The sequence below is a fragment of the Centrocercus urophasianus genome, unplaced genomic scaffold, assembly GCF_019232065.1.
Source record: "Centrocercus urophasianus isolate 14NV4802_14NV808 unplaced genomic scaffold, USGS_Curo_1.0 seq_11, whole genome shotgun sequence".
NCBI lineage: Eukaryota > Metazoa > Chordata > Aves > Galliformes > Phasianidae > Centrocercus > Centrocercus urophasianus.
Genome location: NW_024884253.1, coordinates 20988266 through 21004140, shown reverse-complemented (window position 1 = coordinate 21004140; position 15875 = coordinate 20988266). Strand labels below are relative to the sequence as shown.

The following is a 15875-nucleotide window of genomic DNA, read 5'->3' as shown; positions in this document are numbered from 1 at the left end:
GTCCACAAAGTCATTTTTGTTCAGGCACAGTGAAAGAAATCTTCCCTGTCCATTGCTACAAAACTTCCCTCTCCTGAACCACTTTTTCTTTGCTCTCTTCTGAGCCAAACTCAGGAGTGCTTTGGTCTGTCTTCATCTTTTACACACAGCCTTATTTCTCTGATTTTTTTAGCTAGTTCTTGCTTAGGTCTTGCCATATGGTCAGCAGCTGCTAGAGTTTTTGATTATCTCTGCATAAAAGGGGCTTAATTTACACAGCTTAGCACTGAAGTATCCTCTTTGACACTTTATTACACAATTTTTAATGTAGATATACTGAACGCATTGTGTGTCTTGCATACATGTAAACTTTAATCAGGTATATCCCAATATTCTCAGTGTCTTCCAGGGATATTTCCTATTATCAGTCTGTGAGTTGGCCTTGTAGCTCTAGGAATGCACAGTATGGTGCACTGAGGCACTGAGCCTCATCGTGGTAACTCTTGGAATTCTTCTTCCTTTTTGCCTATCAAGTCTCTTGGGCATTCACTCATTTCCTTGGAATCCCAATATCAGCTCAACAGTGGCTGACTGTCTGCCTATGGCAAAAAGTCATGATTGGGTATTTGAGTTTAGCATAGTAATCCTGGTAAAGAAGTAACTCAAGCATAAAGAAGACAAGACTACCAGGTATCTTCTGGGTTTAATTTTGGTGCTGGCTAGATAAGCACAGTACGTGTAGATGGTCGTTCGTTTCAGATGTATTAACGTGCGTGCATCTCACTGCATTGTCAGGAGCCTTATTCACAGTTACCGTGGAGTGCTGCGAGTGAGCATCCGAGAGAAATGTGATTGCTACTTACATGGGAGAAACAAATATGATTTTAGGGATTTCTTTTGTTGAGCATCTGGGAAGTAATAAGAGGAATAGAATCAATACAGGTGGTGATAAAACCTGAATTATCACTGCTCAGCAGTTCCACAGCATGTTAGTACTAGCCATAATCTTGCCAGAAGATGCAGGTGAATGGGCTCATTTAACTGTGTCTGCACAGCTGTTGAAATTCAAATTTTTTTGGACCATTAATACATGAAATGATCGTACTGTTGGTTGTTGGCTTTTTTTTTTCAGTGTATTGTTTGTTTTGTTTTTTTTGGAAGGTCTCCTGGTTAGCATTCTGACTTATATCTCCAAACTCTCAAAGGAATACTGAATATGTGCAGCAAATTCTTGTAGTAGTTTAAAAATTGGGGTGAGGGACTGTTGCAGGGGAAAAAGGAAAGAAAAAATCCGTAAGATCTCAACTTGTAAGCCTACATGAGTGCATTCACATCATCTAGGAAATGCCTGCTTGGAATTTCTCTGGAGTTTGGGGATTCAAGGGGAGCTACTGGGCATCCAACTTGCACGGCCTTCCTGGCAAGGAGCAATGACTTCTTAAACTATTGCCACCTAATGAACGGATCAATCCATGCTCTGAAGCAGCTCCCATGGAAACTCTGTGGATGATTTTTAGTATTTATTTTCAGATAAATGCTTTCATATATCTTGTCTGCTAGTTGTGTTATGGACTATGTATGATACATGTTAGTGTTGTTGAGATGAGAGGGATTTACTCTGAAGAACTACAACTGAATAATCTCTCCCGTTTTATCTAATCTGTATCTCTAGAAAGTGGATCTCTCCACACATCTTCAGGAATATTTCAAATGTATTTTTCCAAATTAAAAGACACAGATTTATTGTTTAAATATGTATAAATATGTGTCTACTGCTGTAAGTAGCATATAGGAGAAGATTTCACGTATAGGATGTAGCCGTGGGCAAGCAGCTATGGGTGTCTCTGCTGGAGAGAATGTGGACCAGATGGTTTCAGAGGTACCTGCCAACCTCAGCCATTCTGTGTTTAACACATATGGATAATTTAATAGCTAGCGTGAGAAATGTCTGTAATCTGGCCTCAAAGTTTCAACTTCAGCCCTTCTTTGTGGGGCAACAAGTAGGTAAGAAAATAGTTTAGTTCTAGAGATTTCTACTGGAAGCTTCATTCACAGGCATTTCACTAATAAAGTCATTATTTAGTAATAGAGATAAATAGTGTATTCATGAGTATTGAGGAAGCTTTTACATGACTGAGAATTTTATGTATATTTGAAATGCCTCTCTTGGGCAGCATCTGAAACACAAGAATTATGAAGTAAACCTGAAATGAAGGGAGAAAAATCTGGTGTTGTACCAATATTATTTCAGCATAAAATCTCAGTGCAGAGGATGGCCAATACTGAAGAGCAGCTCATGCAGCGTTTTGCCCTAATATTTCAGTGTGCAGTTCTAAGCTTACTTTGGGATTTAGGACATGCAGTTGTATAACAGTCAATTTCCTGTCATCACTGTGAAATCAGAATGGTTCTGAGGTGTGCATTGAGTCTGTCCTCATCATAGTCTCTGAAGCAAGGAGTGATGTTGTTCCCACTGAATGAATGGGAAACAAAGAAAATGACTGTTTTAGTATCAGGAGTATTTTCAGATTTGGGCATACATCTAGTTCCCACTTTCTCTTTTTTTTTCTGCATTAGTTTTTCTGCAGATCTGATCCAAAGATCTCAACCATGGCACCAGAAAACGAGATAAATAATGGCCTAATTTGGAAAAAATGTTGAAGGAACTTGTTAAAGAACTTGTCCATTAACTTTTAGCAGTCTGTGATGCCAGACATGAAGTCACCTCAGGTAGAACAGAAGGAGCTTCTGGAAGGGGAATATATGCTGTACGTAGTCGTGAAACATCTGCAGCTTTCTTGGAGAAAACAGAGTTATATTGGAAGAAATATGGCTACCTAGTGCTATCTTAGTGAAAGAAAATGTGTAACTGTAAGATTAACACTTTTTTTGTGATTTTTGTGTGATTTCTTTTTAATTTTATCTCCACATTTCCTTAGATGAATGGAAGTATTTAATGGTGTATATTTTTTCTTCATTTTTGCATCATTTGTTTAAAGTTTACTGTTTTTAAAAAATACCTTACTTCATCAGCAGGTGGTGGCTGAAGTCTCAAGTGCACTGAGAATGAGTGAATGTGTACTTTATGGTTTCATTGTCTATCTGAAATCTCTCATATTAGTGTTCTTCAAAGTAGATGTCATTTTGACAGCCGCTCTGATGCTGAAATAGGTGAAGTAGGGAATATTATTTTGGTTATTTGTCACAGGAAAAAAAATGCACTTACCGACTTTTCATTGTTTTTCTTCCTGATGAAGCAGCAAAATGTGGTATCAGAGGATTTACTACTGTAATGTCAAAGCACCTAAATTGTGCTGACACAGAATAACTTCCCAGGAATGATGACGGTCAGATATAGTGATTAGTATAAAACCACTTGAGGTATTTTTTAGAAAGATTTATTCCAACATAACTAATATATTCCTTTTGACAGTGTGCTGGGGATGGCAGTGGAAGTGTTCTTTTAATAATTCTATAATGGTGATAATAACTTACAAGCTAAGTTGTTAACACTGTTTTATTTTTCCTTTCCTGTAGCCCACATACTGGCTGGCAGAACTACCAGTCTGGTATACCTCAGATTCCCACTGCTTGCATCTCTGTGGAAGATGCTGAAATGATGTCACGGATGTCTTTCCGAGGCACTAAGATTGTTGTGTACCTGAAGATGGGAGCCAGGACCTACCCAGACTCTGCTTCTTTTAACACGGTGGCAGAAATAGTTGGAAGCAAGTACCCAGAGCAGGTGAGTGAGAATATACAATAGTAAACTCATTTTGCCCTTAAAAATGTGAAGAAAACCCCAAAGAACATCTATTCATAAAATATCCTTCAAATAAGCATCTCTTGATCACCTGTTCTTCCTCATTTTGGTCTTCTTGGCATTTAGTTGTTTTCCAGGTAGCAGGATTGAAACCACTTGGCTCATTCATAATCATAGAATCATAGAATGGTGTGGGTTGAGAAGGGCCACGCTGATCATCTAGTTTCAACCCCACCTGCTATTGACAGGACTGCCAACCACTAGGCCAGGCTGCCCAGAGCCACATCCAGCCTGGCTTTGAATATGCTTAGATGTGCTGTTTTACAAGACTATAAGCATGACTCTGTTCTAAGAACATGAAATTCAACTAACTTGTGCACAATTTAACATCTTACTTCATTTCCAAACTTAAAGCTTGCATTAAGTGCTATCTGCACAGATATTGCAGAGCACCTATGCAAGCAAAGGTGAAAAATCCTAGCACTGCAATAATACAATTATTTTTTTTTAAATAATTAGTTAAAGTTATGGTTACCAGAAGGATTTGTACTTGAAATTTGCTTATTTTTCTCTTAGTAATCTACAAGTGGTTTCATCATCAGCTAAAGAAAGCTTGTTCCGCTGTCTGGAAATAAAATTGTTTTCTTGAGATTTCCTTAACTTTGAAAATGAATATAGGATGTCAGTTTATTTTTTTTAATTTTAATTTAATTTTTACTTTCTACATTTGGCTGGAATTGTGTGTGTCTCAGATAGGAGGAACCGTCTACACTAAGAAGTGTCTGCAATCTGTTTGAACACTGGTTGCTGATTTCAATTTCAAGACATTCTTGTTGCTTTCCTTTTTATTCCAAGTTCTTAGCCAAAAATCATACAAAGTACATTTGTAGAGCTGGAGGATTTATCCCTGGTATGAGATCTTCTGTGTCAGATTAAAACACAGAATGAATTTTCTGGCAGTATGTTTTTTCATGAAAATGTTGGTGCAACCTCACTTGTAGCAGCAGTAGGAGTTGCTGCTGAAGTACATCTGCTGAGCCATGATGGCTTTCTTAACACTGTAGTCTTCCAACTTCAGTGGATAAACTGGCCATAGTTGTTACAATGTTGTATCTGTTCCAAGATAGAAGTTCCATAGTGTATGGGAACTGTTGAGTTGCAGCCTGAACCGCTGATTGATCACCTGAGGCAAGCACTGCGTCAGCCATGGGAGCACAGGTGAACTAATTCAGCTGTGTGACCAGTGGGGTGGAGCCTGGCTGCACCTCTCATAGACCCCATTTAAGGGCCGACTGCCACTGAGGAAGGCTCTCTTTCTGGAGATCTCTCTTTTTGCAATTTTTTACTTGTGAGCTTAGGACACAGTGGGCATTTTTCATTTTTGGCTGTTTCTTTCCTCCATGATAATCTCTCTAACTATAGTCCTGTAAAATACCATCCTGGCCATGCCACTCTTCTAACTGTGCATTTGTTAATTATACACATAGCTTCGGCTTTTGATGGCTTAAAATTCTTAGTATTAACACAAGCATGCAGTTTCAAAAGCTTGATCACTGGACAAAGAGGTAAGTAATGACCATTGTGGTTGATTTGTTTCCTACCATTGGCTGTGAGTTTAGGTTCCTAGAATGTGTACTGAGTTAAAGACAGTGCCCAAATCTATAAAGTAATTTAGGTACGTGCCATCTGAAGATGTTGTAATGTGCTAATTAGCTAATATGCTACCTTTCCTGAGTTAGGTTTGGTGGATTTCAATAGTATGGCATTTCAACCTGGATTATAAAATGTCCAAAAATAACCTTCAAGTGTGCTTTCAAATGCTCTTTGCTATCCTGCTCTGTGTCTTTAAGTAAGGAAATAGATTGTGATCTCTTCTTACCCCAAAAAGCTCAGGTTTTTGAAATGTTGGATAAAGGCTTATTTACAAACCCCCTGCTGATGTTAATGGGAGTGGTAGCATACACACTTTGAAAAAGTAACCAAGGAACAGAAAAATAAAACAAGTGAATGTTTAGGTTTTATAGTGCTCAATTCTTGGAAGCTTAATAGATGCTTCGCTATGCTAATTCAACTTTGTTATCCAGAAAAATCTAACTATTCAGGCAAAGAATACATTGCAGACCCAAATTCTTGCAATGCCTTTTATGCCAAAGTGTTTAGAAATGCGTTACAAGTCCAGTGGAAGAGAAAGGTGCTGTTTCCTGTGGGCCAAAATTTCAATTTGAGGTTTGAAATGAAACAAAGGCAAATTTGTATCTCTGAACTCTGGGTGAGAAATCAGCAGCGGGTGGTATAGCTGTGACAAAGGTCTAGAGCCATGCAGTTCAAATTAGTCTGGAGCCTGTGAAACATTACTGATCACAGATATTGCAGTTAATTATAAGTTAAAAGCTGGAACAGAATTGAAAACGAGGGTCACTGTGGAATACAGATGAAGTTTGGTGAGAAGTGACACAGTTCTAGATGTAACTATGTTAGGAATGCCTGTGATTGTCTATGTATTTACTAGAATTTAATATACTGCCTGGTTTATAAATCATTCATTCCTTCTGAGACGTTAGCATGTTTGTTAAAACTAATTACCAAGACATAATTGTTTAAAAACTCTATCTGTTGCAAGCAGTGTTGATTATTATTTCACCGCTGACCACTCCTGCAGCATGTCAGTTCAGAGCCTCCTTTTTAAGTCATTTTTCTAAGTGACTTTTTTTTTTTTTTTGGTGGACTCAGGCATGTAGCAGTGGAGGAGGAAAAAAAAATAAAAAATAAAGTAGTTGAAGTACTTCTGGCCTGTTTTCCTACAAGTGCTCTGTTTCCTTTTTTGCAAGGAGTGTTTGATGTCATGATAATTGATAGAATCGTTGAACTTGCAAAATTTTAGTTAGGCTCCCATGCTTAACTTTAATACATTTACATTTCTGAATAAGTTAAAGCAATACAAGAAATATAATTACTGCTTTGTGAAGATGAAGCTCATGCACGAATCTTCAAAAGCAAGTGATGTGACTTGGGTGCACATCTCCATGCACCCAGTAATGGTTGTTTGAACAGTTAACCTGGTGATATTTCTTCCGTTTGGATCTGTCCTTTTGGTTTGGCCAGGCAGTAGCAGTAAACAAATGCTTTGATGTCAGTTGCTCCAAGTAAGATCAGTGTACTTCGAAACCTACCTGAAGTTGCAACTTTGCACTGCTAAGTTTTTAATTGGGGTGGAAAAAATCTGAACTGTAAAGGTAAATGTGCCTTATCCCAGTGTCAGTACAATCTGGTGTGTCCCTGTTCTGCTTTCTCTTGTGTTACTCCTCCTAAGCTAGGGAGGCGCAGCTCTCCCATACAGCATCCTTGCTGATGTCACGGTTGACATGACTGCATGTTTTGAGCACACACACCCAGAGACATCCAGCATCATCACTGTTGCTCCTCAGGTGCTTTCTTAGTTCCTTCTGAAGCCCAGATCCCTTTAAGTGCCCAAAGGAGGTGAGGCTGTGCCCACAAGATAACGAATTCAAGATCAAGCTTTTCTGCATGTAAGTCGGTAGGAAGTAGTGGGACCAAACGTGCTATGACTTGATGCCCTGGCAACATTCCTGAGCTTGGAATCACATTCCCACGGTGCTTAGGACAGCAGGGGAGTGGAAAACCTGTGGGCTGTGGGGCTTCACGTATTTCAGCCCATGTGACTCCTGACAGTTGAGCCAAAGACTTTGTTAAATGAAAAAAATATGGCATCAGAACCTACTGAGTTCCAGGCTATTGCAGTCTGCTCCTGACTTTAGTTTTGGGGAAGGGGTTCTTGAAGCATGTTGTTGAACCTGGGACAATACTGTTAGCATCCTTTTGTACTGCATTGTGTACTGGTGAGTTGTTTTATATAGGCTGTGTAAACTGACACTGGAGACTGACTGACTGAGAAATTCACGAGTTAACTAATGTGGTTTTCATTTGAAATTCAGGCAGAGCTGGCAGTAAAACATGTTTGTCTTTTCATTTTAATGCAGATGTAGCATGACTGGTCTTAAAGTGCAGAAGCAACCATTCCCATCACTGGGGAAATGATACATAGAGTGGCTGTTTCTTGCTAGTCTGGCTTCAAGTACCTAATGTGCCAAACATGGAACTGCAAAATATTTGATTAACTGCAAAGGTATCAAAGTGGATAAAGATGTGATTCTTCTGTAAGCCTGGCTTTCAGTATCTTTCTGTACTGCCTATTTCTTGGTGTACAGTGCTGTTTTACTTACTTTACACTTAATAAGTGATGGGAAAACAGTTTCCTAAGTGCCTTACAAAGTACATACATTTAATGATTGCTCATTATCCTATGATCTGGCATAAATACCGTAGAGCACAAAGAGAGAAGCTTATAAGTGGCTTTTGTAGAATCCTGAGTAGCTGTTCCAGGAATTCACTCTGCACTGCTTTTTGCCTCCTGTTTTTATGGAGTGCCATATCTACAAAAAGTACCATTTGAAAAGTGACTGTTTGGAACACCACAGGCTTAAAAGGCCATTAAAGAATGTGCTGTAGCTCTGAGCCAAGTTTGGATGGCATTTTGAAAGTAGCAGTCCTAGGAGTGACCTGCGAAACAGAGATGCTAAGGTAATAGATTATGAAGTTCTTTACCAATCTGTGATTGATGTAACAGAATCTGTTCTACAAGGGAAAAGGAAGTTTATTTGCTTTTGCATTCTTTTTCCTTTCCCTATTTCAAAAATCAGACCCTTCTTGGAATTTGTGATATTGGGCAAAACTCCAGGGAACAAGAGAACGTAAAAATGTCCAGGCTTCTGAGTCTGTTAGGCATTCATGCACATAAGGAAAGAAATAATTTGTAGACCCCCTCCTCCTCCTCCAGCAAAAAAAAAAAAAAAAAAGTATCAGGGAAAAAAAGGGCTTCTCTGAAGATGTGTAATACTCAGTACAGTGTTGTTTTATGGCCTGGCATCAGTTCTACATATGTTAACAAAATGTCTATCCATTAGCCCTTTGATGTGGCTTCCAGATATCTTTATGTTCAAACTAATCCATGCATACAATGGAGTTTTGAGCAGAGATGTTTTAAGAGCCTGGTGCCATCACATTATGGCTCCATTAGCACATTTACTCCATGTGGGTTGTTTTGCTATTCATTTCAAAATGTTGGAGGGTTTGTAAGTGCCTTTTGTGAGGTTGTCTTGTGTGACTGTAAGCTGATGCTTGTCACAGCTACTCTCAGAATTGAGGAGATGATTATGGAGATTAGGTTTTCCAAAGTGCCAGCCCATTACTTCATAGTCACAGACTGATGGGAAAGAAGGAGAAAGGGTACTATTTCTTGCAGCAAAAATGGGCCCCAAAATTTCGAAGAACATAAAGCATTTCCTAACAATTCTTTCTTTACTCTCTCTCTGGTTTCTTTCTCACTCAGTGTATGTGTGTGTATGTGTGTGTGCTTTATTAGTATTAGGACTTTGCATTAGTACTGGGAGGATTGTTTTTATGATGTGCCTTGTGGGAGTTAGGGTACCTCCATAGTTTGTTCTTAAATAGAGGTCTTGTCATGATAAAAAGTCAAATTAATATGAAATTTCCGATATGGAGGAAAACTTTTTTTTCTTTTAACTTGACAATTTTGTTGTTTTTCTTATTTATTTTTTTTTTTAGTCTGCAAATGGAATTTTCAGTCCAAAGTGCACAATTTTGTGGTGTGTAGAGCTTGGCAATTCTTCTAAAACCTGAACTGCTCATTAAAAACCCAAGAGCTGACTGAAAGCATTTAATTCTTCTGGGGGAGAACTTGGCAGTAGTTTTCCTTAAGATTCTGAATGACCAGTAAGTTCTCAAGTAGGCTTTTTTTTTTTTTTTTAAATATAAATCTTGATATCTGGGTATGCAACAAATACATCTTACAGGTGACTTATATGTTTGCAGGGGGCAACAGTCAAAAATCACTGTACTGCTTTGATGGAGTCAGAAATATCAGTGGAATGAGTGTATACGTATGGAAGATTCAGAACAGCTTTAAATAAAAAAAAGATACTTCTGATAGTTTTGCTAGAAGGTATTGGTTTAGGTGCACTAGTGTAACATGATGTTTGTAATATTCAGATAATATCAAAATGACAAGACTGTATCTACAAACAGGCAGCTAGGAACAGGCACAGGGCTTGCTCACCCATTTCTGCTGATCACTGAGAGGTCTCCAGATCCTATGTCTCTCAGCTTGATGATCGTAGAATCATAGATCCATAGAATGGCCTGGGTTGAAAAGGACCACAAAGATCATCCAGTTTCAACTCCCTGTTATGTGCAGGGTCGCCAACCACCAGACCAGGCTGCCAAGAGCCACATCCAGCCTGGCCTTGAATGCCTCCAGGGATGGGGCATCCACAACCTCCTTGGGCAACCTGTTCCAGTGTGTCACCACCCTCTGTGTGAAAAATTTCCTGGGAAATAAAAAACAAACATATTCTGAAGACTTATCTCCAAAATAGTCTTATGCAGCTGTCCTTTATCTCATGCCGTACTTTGTAAAGGTAGCTGTTGACAGGTGAAACAGTTGTGAAAATGGACAGTATTTTTATCCTGATAACAGAGATTGCATAAACAGAAGTCAAGCATTTACAATATTCCAGATCACATAAAATTAATACTTGGCACAGAGAACTTTAGAGTAGACACTATTGAAAATAAATTATGATGCAAGAACAGAAGCAAGGGGTGAGCTCCATGGAGTGCAAGCAAGGCATCAGATCTTTACAAGGATTGTCCTCTTGCCAACTGAAGCACAGGAGCTGTCAGTGTGTGAGCCACAGCAGTGTGAATTAAAAGTGTCAGCTTTATCTGCCTGCCCTGCTTGCTGTCCAATGGGAGCTGCACCTCTTTCAAGTGGGATGATTCAACCTGCTGGCAAGCAACTGATTGCGTTTTAGTTGCTGAAGTGCCAGGCTAACAGTGACCAGAGATGAGGACTATGATCTGAATGTTGAGTTTTAGCTACTTTTCTTGCTAAACTGCCACTGGTATTTGTGATGGTAGAAATGACGTTGGAACAGTTAGTTTGCTGGTGAACGTATCTAAGCACACAGTTTTGTAGCCCTTTTGATGATACCAATGTAAGCAGATCCACTGTAATATTTTTTTTCTTCCCACTCATTCCTTTGTCTCTACTCCCACAGAGTAGTTTGAAGAATTACTGTGGGATTTTATTTCAGTAATAATTTACAAATACACATAGGGTTTACAGAATGATTGTGGAAGCATTTTTTTTTTTTTCCCACGTTGAAAAAGATATCTTCTAAAATTACAGCAGATCCTTCTTGCATTCTAATACACAAGAGTATCTAAAGGGTAGTTCTTGGTTTGGCAGATGTAGTAGTTGCCTGAAGCATGAAGTAAGAAACCACAATATTGAGGAAGAAGGAGGGAAGAAACTATATTCTATTTTTCATTCTGAATAAGTAAGTGCCAAAAATGCTTCTGCCAGATATCAAGCATTAGTGTAAAATCATCTGTACACTGCTAGAAGTCAAATAGCTGTAGTAACATGCTTCTATTTGTTAGGGGCACACTATATGTTAGACCTTCTATGACAGAAGAACTAGCAAAAGAGTTTGTGAGTTTGTAGTCCGGGCGATGAATGCACTGTTAAAATAATACATATTTTCATGGAAATGTAATGGAAAATGGTATGTCTAAGAACATGTGGGTTGGATGTAAAGATCTGTTTGGTACAGATTCAGAGCTTCGAACAAATAGGACCAATGTGGAGAAAGATTTGATCAGTGGCGTAGGAAGGAAATCTAAAACATGAAGGCTGGAGCTGAGGTGAAAGAGGGAAAGAACTTGGCTTGGTCAGTCGCACTGAAACATTGGCAGAAGCAATTCAGCTGTATGGGAACGAAACAGTAGAGATGTTATGGCAAGAAACTTGTGGTTGTAGTAACTGAGAAAAACAATTTCTCAAATATATAGCAGTTAGAATTTTTAATGGTCGGAGAGATGGTATTCTTGAAAGATGCTGAACCAGCATCTACCCACATCTTTCAATGTGGGTAGACTTCACATACTGTGAATTCACTTGTTACGATTTCATGCTTTACACTTCTGCTTGGAGAGCAAGATGCAGAGAGAGTTGGTAAAAATGATGTGCCTGATCACAGTTGCTGTGGTTTTTAAGACAGGCTCTGTTCCTTGGTTTGCCTCATTAGTATATTCTTCAGAACTTTGATATCATTATATTATTCATTCTTGTTGCTTTATACAATTGTTACACAGTTTTTATACATTTTCATCAGCCTAAAAAAAGTCCCTTAGGCTTCTGAGACCTTGAAGGCCTTGCTGTTTTTCATTGAAACTTCGTTGTAAATTGTAGTCACGATGATTCAAAGGTGTTTATTATGATTTGGCAAAGCAAAATAAATTGTAAAGCACACGTTACCAGGAAGGTTTGTTTAAAATGATTGTTAATAAAATGTTATTCCTGATGGGATGCACCTATGAGTGCTGAGACAACCGGCAGGTATCATTGCAAGGTCACTCTCAATAATCCTTAATTGGTCATGGTAGCTGGGGGAAGTGGAAGTGCCTGAAGACTGGAGGAAAGCCAGTGTCACTTGTATATGTATACTTGTATAGGGAGACCTCATTGCTCTCTATAACTTCCTGAAGGGAGCTTGTAGTGAGCTGGGGGTCGGCCTCTTCTCTCGTGTCATTAGTGATAGGACCAGGGGGAATGGCTTCAAGCTACGGCAGGGGAGATTCAGGCTGGACATCAGGAAGTATTACTTTTCAGAAAGGGTGGTCAGGCACTGGAACGGACTGCCCAGGGAGGTGGTGGAGTCACCGAGCCTGGGGGTGTTCAAGGAAAGACTGGATGTTGTGTTGAGGGACATGGTTTAGTGGGAGCTATTGGGAATAGGTGAACGGTTGGACTGGGTGATCTTTTAGGTCTTTTCCAACCTTGGTGATTCTATGATTCTACGATTCTATATTCAAGAAAGAGGACCCAGGGAACTACAGGCTGGTCAGCCTCACCTTGATCCCTAGGAATGTGGTAGATAGAACAGCTCAGCATGGGAAACAATTCCAATCATGTGAAGGGCAAAGAAATGATTCTGTATTCAGCATGAGTTCATCAAGGGAAACTCATGCTTGGACCAATCTGATAAGTTCCTGCTATTAGATGATCAACCTGATGGATGAGAGGAGAGCAGTGAATACTCATTAAGGCCTTTGGCACGGTACTTACGTGATCTATAACTAGTGTAGCACTTCAGGTCTCAATACTGGGTCCAGTCCTATTTAATACCTTCATTGAAGTTCTGGACAGTGGGGCAGAATGCGCCTTCAGCATGTTTTCCTGATGATAGAGAACTGGGTGAAGTGACAAAAGTGCCAGAGGGCTGTGCTGCCATCCAGAAGGACCTTGACAGGCTGGAGAAATGGGCTGACAGAAGTTCAACAAGAAGAAGTGAAAAGCCCTGCAGCTGGGGAGAAGCAGTCCCAGGCATCAGCACCTGCTGAGGGCAGCCAGATGGAGCAGTTCTGCAGCAAAGGGCCTGGAGGTCCTGGTGGACACCAAGCTGAACATGAGCCAGCAATGATGCCGGAGCACTGGGGATCCCCAACATTTTTGGGGATGTTCAGAAGCTGCCTGGGCCCCCTGTTGTGGATGTCCCTACTGGAGCAGGGGTGGGCCATATGGCCAGAAGGTCCTGCCAGCTTCAGTCATTCTGGTCAGAAAAGTTAAACTACTTTATGTGTTTAGGAATGGGATCCTACACTCGCAGTGCATGAACTAGAAACTTTATATGTAAACATATAAAGTAATGATAAGACACCTAAGACAATGCAGCACTGTTTTGACTTCTTAAATAGAAACTAAATCTTTTTTTATTGTATCATTATCTTTACATCCATGTTTTTTCTTTTTGTGGAAATACTGATACTTAGAAATTTATCTGTAGTGCACAAGTTCTGCAAATTCCAATTCTTTAGGTTACAATTTTAGTTGAATTTGAAAAGGAAAAAAACAAAGGGTCTATTAAAGGACCTTTAACAGAAAATTTACTTTGCACTACAGGTTCTGTATGCATTCTTCTTTATATACACTGAAAAATATATTTCTCACAATCCATGTTTGCTTTCCCCATTGGTTTTTTTATTCTGTCATTTATTCCATAGACTTGGTTTACAGATTTGAACAAAAGAAAAACTGAAGTGGTTATTCTTCTGGAAGTTGCAGAGTCCCTCGACATCTGATTTCCATTTCAGTGTTGGAATTTACAACCACATTTGTGAAATATTAGTCTCAAGAACAGTGTATAATGGCCTGATATACACTGCTTAACTCCCACCCCCTAGCCCATATCTCATTTCATCTAATCATACATAAATTGTCATATACGGGGTGGAGAATGGAATAATACCGTGATGTAAGATGAAACAATATTCTCTGTACTGCTGTACTGTACTGCTTTAGAAATTGCACCAAATCAGTGTTTTTTCAACTGCTGATAAGTAGAAGTAGGATTTTCCTTAGCTCAGCAGGGAGGATGTTAATGCTGTCTCAGTACTTTTGTATTATTTAAAATTCTGGGCTTTATTTTTTAACTGTTTGCTTGGCCTAATGGTCACTGTGCTTAGTTCGTATATTTACTGATGTCAATGGGACAAGGATTTCTCTCATCCTTTACGTGTGCCAAGTTTAATGTATTGCTTGTGGGAGAAGTTGGTTCGTGAAATAATATTCTTTCATTCTAATGGAATTTGTTGCTGTAAGCTATAAATATGAGCTACAGTTACAGAACACCTTCTTCTGTGATGTGCTGCTCAGCAGAGCAGAGCATGTTCTACCATTCCAAATGGGAAACGTCTGTCACCCAGCTTCTTGCCAGCAGTCATTATTGAGCTCTAAAATGTGATGTCCTCACTCCTTTTTCCCCTTCCAAATCGTACGGAGGACTTTAGATAACGTTACTCTTTGTGAAGGAAAGGAAAAAACACTATCTTGAACTGTTGACAAGTATGTTCCTCTCCTCCTTATCTCACAAGAAGATAGTACAGCTTGTGGTCTGTTTGCTTGTATAATTTTGTTTCTTGGCATTGCAAACCTGAAGTCAGATTTGAATATCTTGGATCTGTGTTCGTTGCTTTTGCCTGACATCCACGGACTTCAGTTTCTATGCTCAATTGCTGCAGGAATATGCTTACTTTAACTGGAATTAATGCTCAGCTGATAGTACATTTGGCTGTCCCTTAACACATTCTGCAAGTTGTTCAGCAAGTCTTTCTGGAAGTCTGCAGCTGTTACACCGTGCATATAAATAGTCTATAGTTAATAAGCCTATTTATAGCAAGCACAAGTCTGAAGGTTATTTTTTTCTCATTCATTAGAGTTTCCAAGCTTCAAATAAGTTAGACAAGATGATTGGATTGTACACTTACCACCAAGTATGGTGCATTGACTTTTTCATTGATTAATTTGTCATTTAATTTAAAATTGCCTGCACAAATTTAAATGCTGAATTTCAGGGAAGAGGTACAACTAAGTATACAGCAAAGAAATAAAAATAAGTTGGCCTTTGATAGAATGTCTAAATTTCAGTAAATTTGGTGTTGATAAATTTCTACATTGTATTAAAATGTATAATGCTTTATGTCCCTTATATGTGGACATTATAAGACGCTCAATTTGCAGTTAGAGAGCAGCATAATTGCCCTCTTCATTTCTGTAAAATAACCAGCAAGTCTTTCAGAATGGCTGAGATTATTTGCTGCAGAAAGTCAGCAGTGGCTAACAGGTGTTTCTATTTATCTGTGTCAGATTTTTGTGTACCCCTGGTAGGTGGCTCATATGGGATTCTTGCCCTGTTTGCTGAGCACAGTTGTGATGTATTTAGGATTGAGTAGATGTGGTAAAACTTTTGGCATGAAAGTAAAGAGGCGACATCCAGCTTTTCCCTGGAAATGGGTGTCCTACCATGTAAACAAACTTCACATCCACAAATTAGGGACTGAAGGATGGCACTTGGAGAAGGTGTTTGTACAGAAGCAATTAAAGACATTTGACAGTCTTTCATAAGTGCCAAAGGCTCAGGCTATGGAGAGAGTATCTGGTTATTTGGCATGCTGTAATTGCTGCAAAAGCTTT

General features: G+C 39.1%; 1 protein-coding gene across 20 annotated transcripts in view; it reads left to right on the top strand.

Annotated features, from left to right (window-relative positions):
- CPQ (carboxypeptidase Q) overlaps positions 1–15875 on the top strand; it is a 176305-nt gene that overhangs the window by 54799 nt on the left and 105631 nt on the right. For all 20 annotated transcript variants that reach the window (XR_006167099.1, XR_006167100.1, XR_006167103.1 and 17 more), the window contains exon 4: positions 3517–3724. Coding sequence is in view for 12 of the 20 variants with exons in the window: in XM_042808718.1 (XP_042664652.1) it covers positions 3517–3724 (208 nt within the window). In the remaining 8 variants the exon portion in view is untranslated. The remainder of the gene's footprint in view (positions 1–3516; positions 3725–15875) is intronic.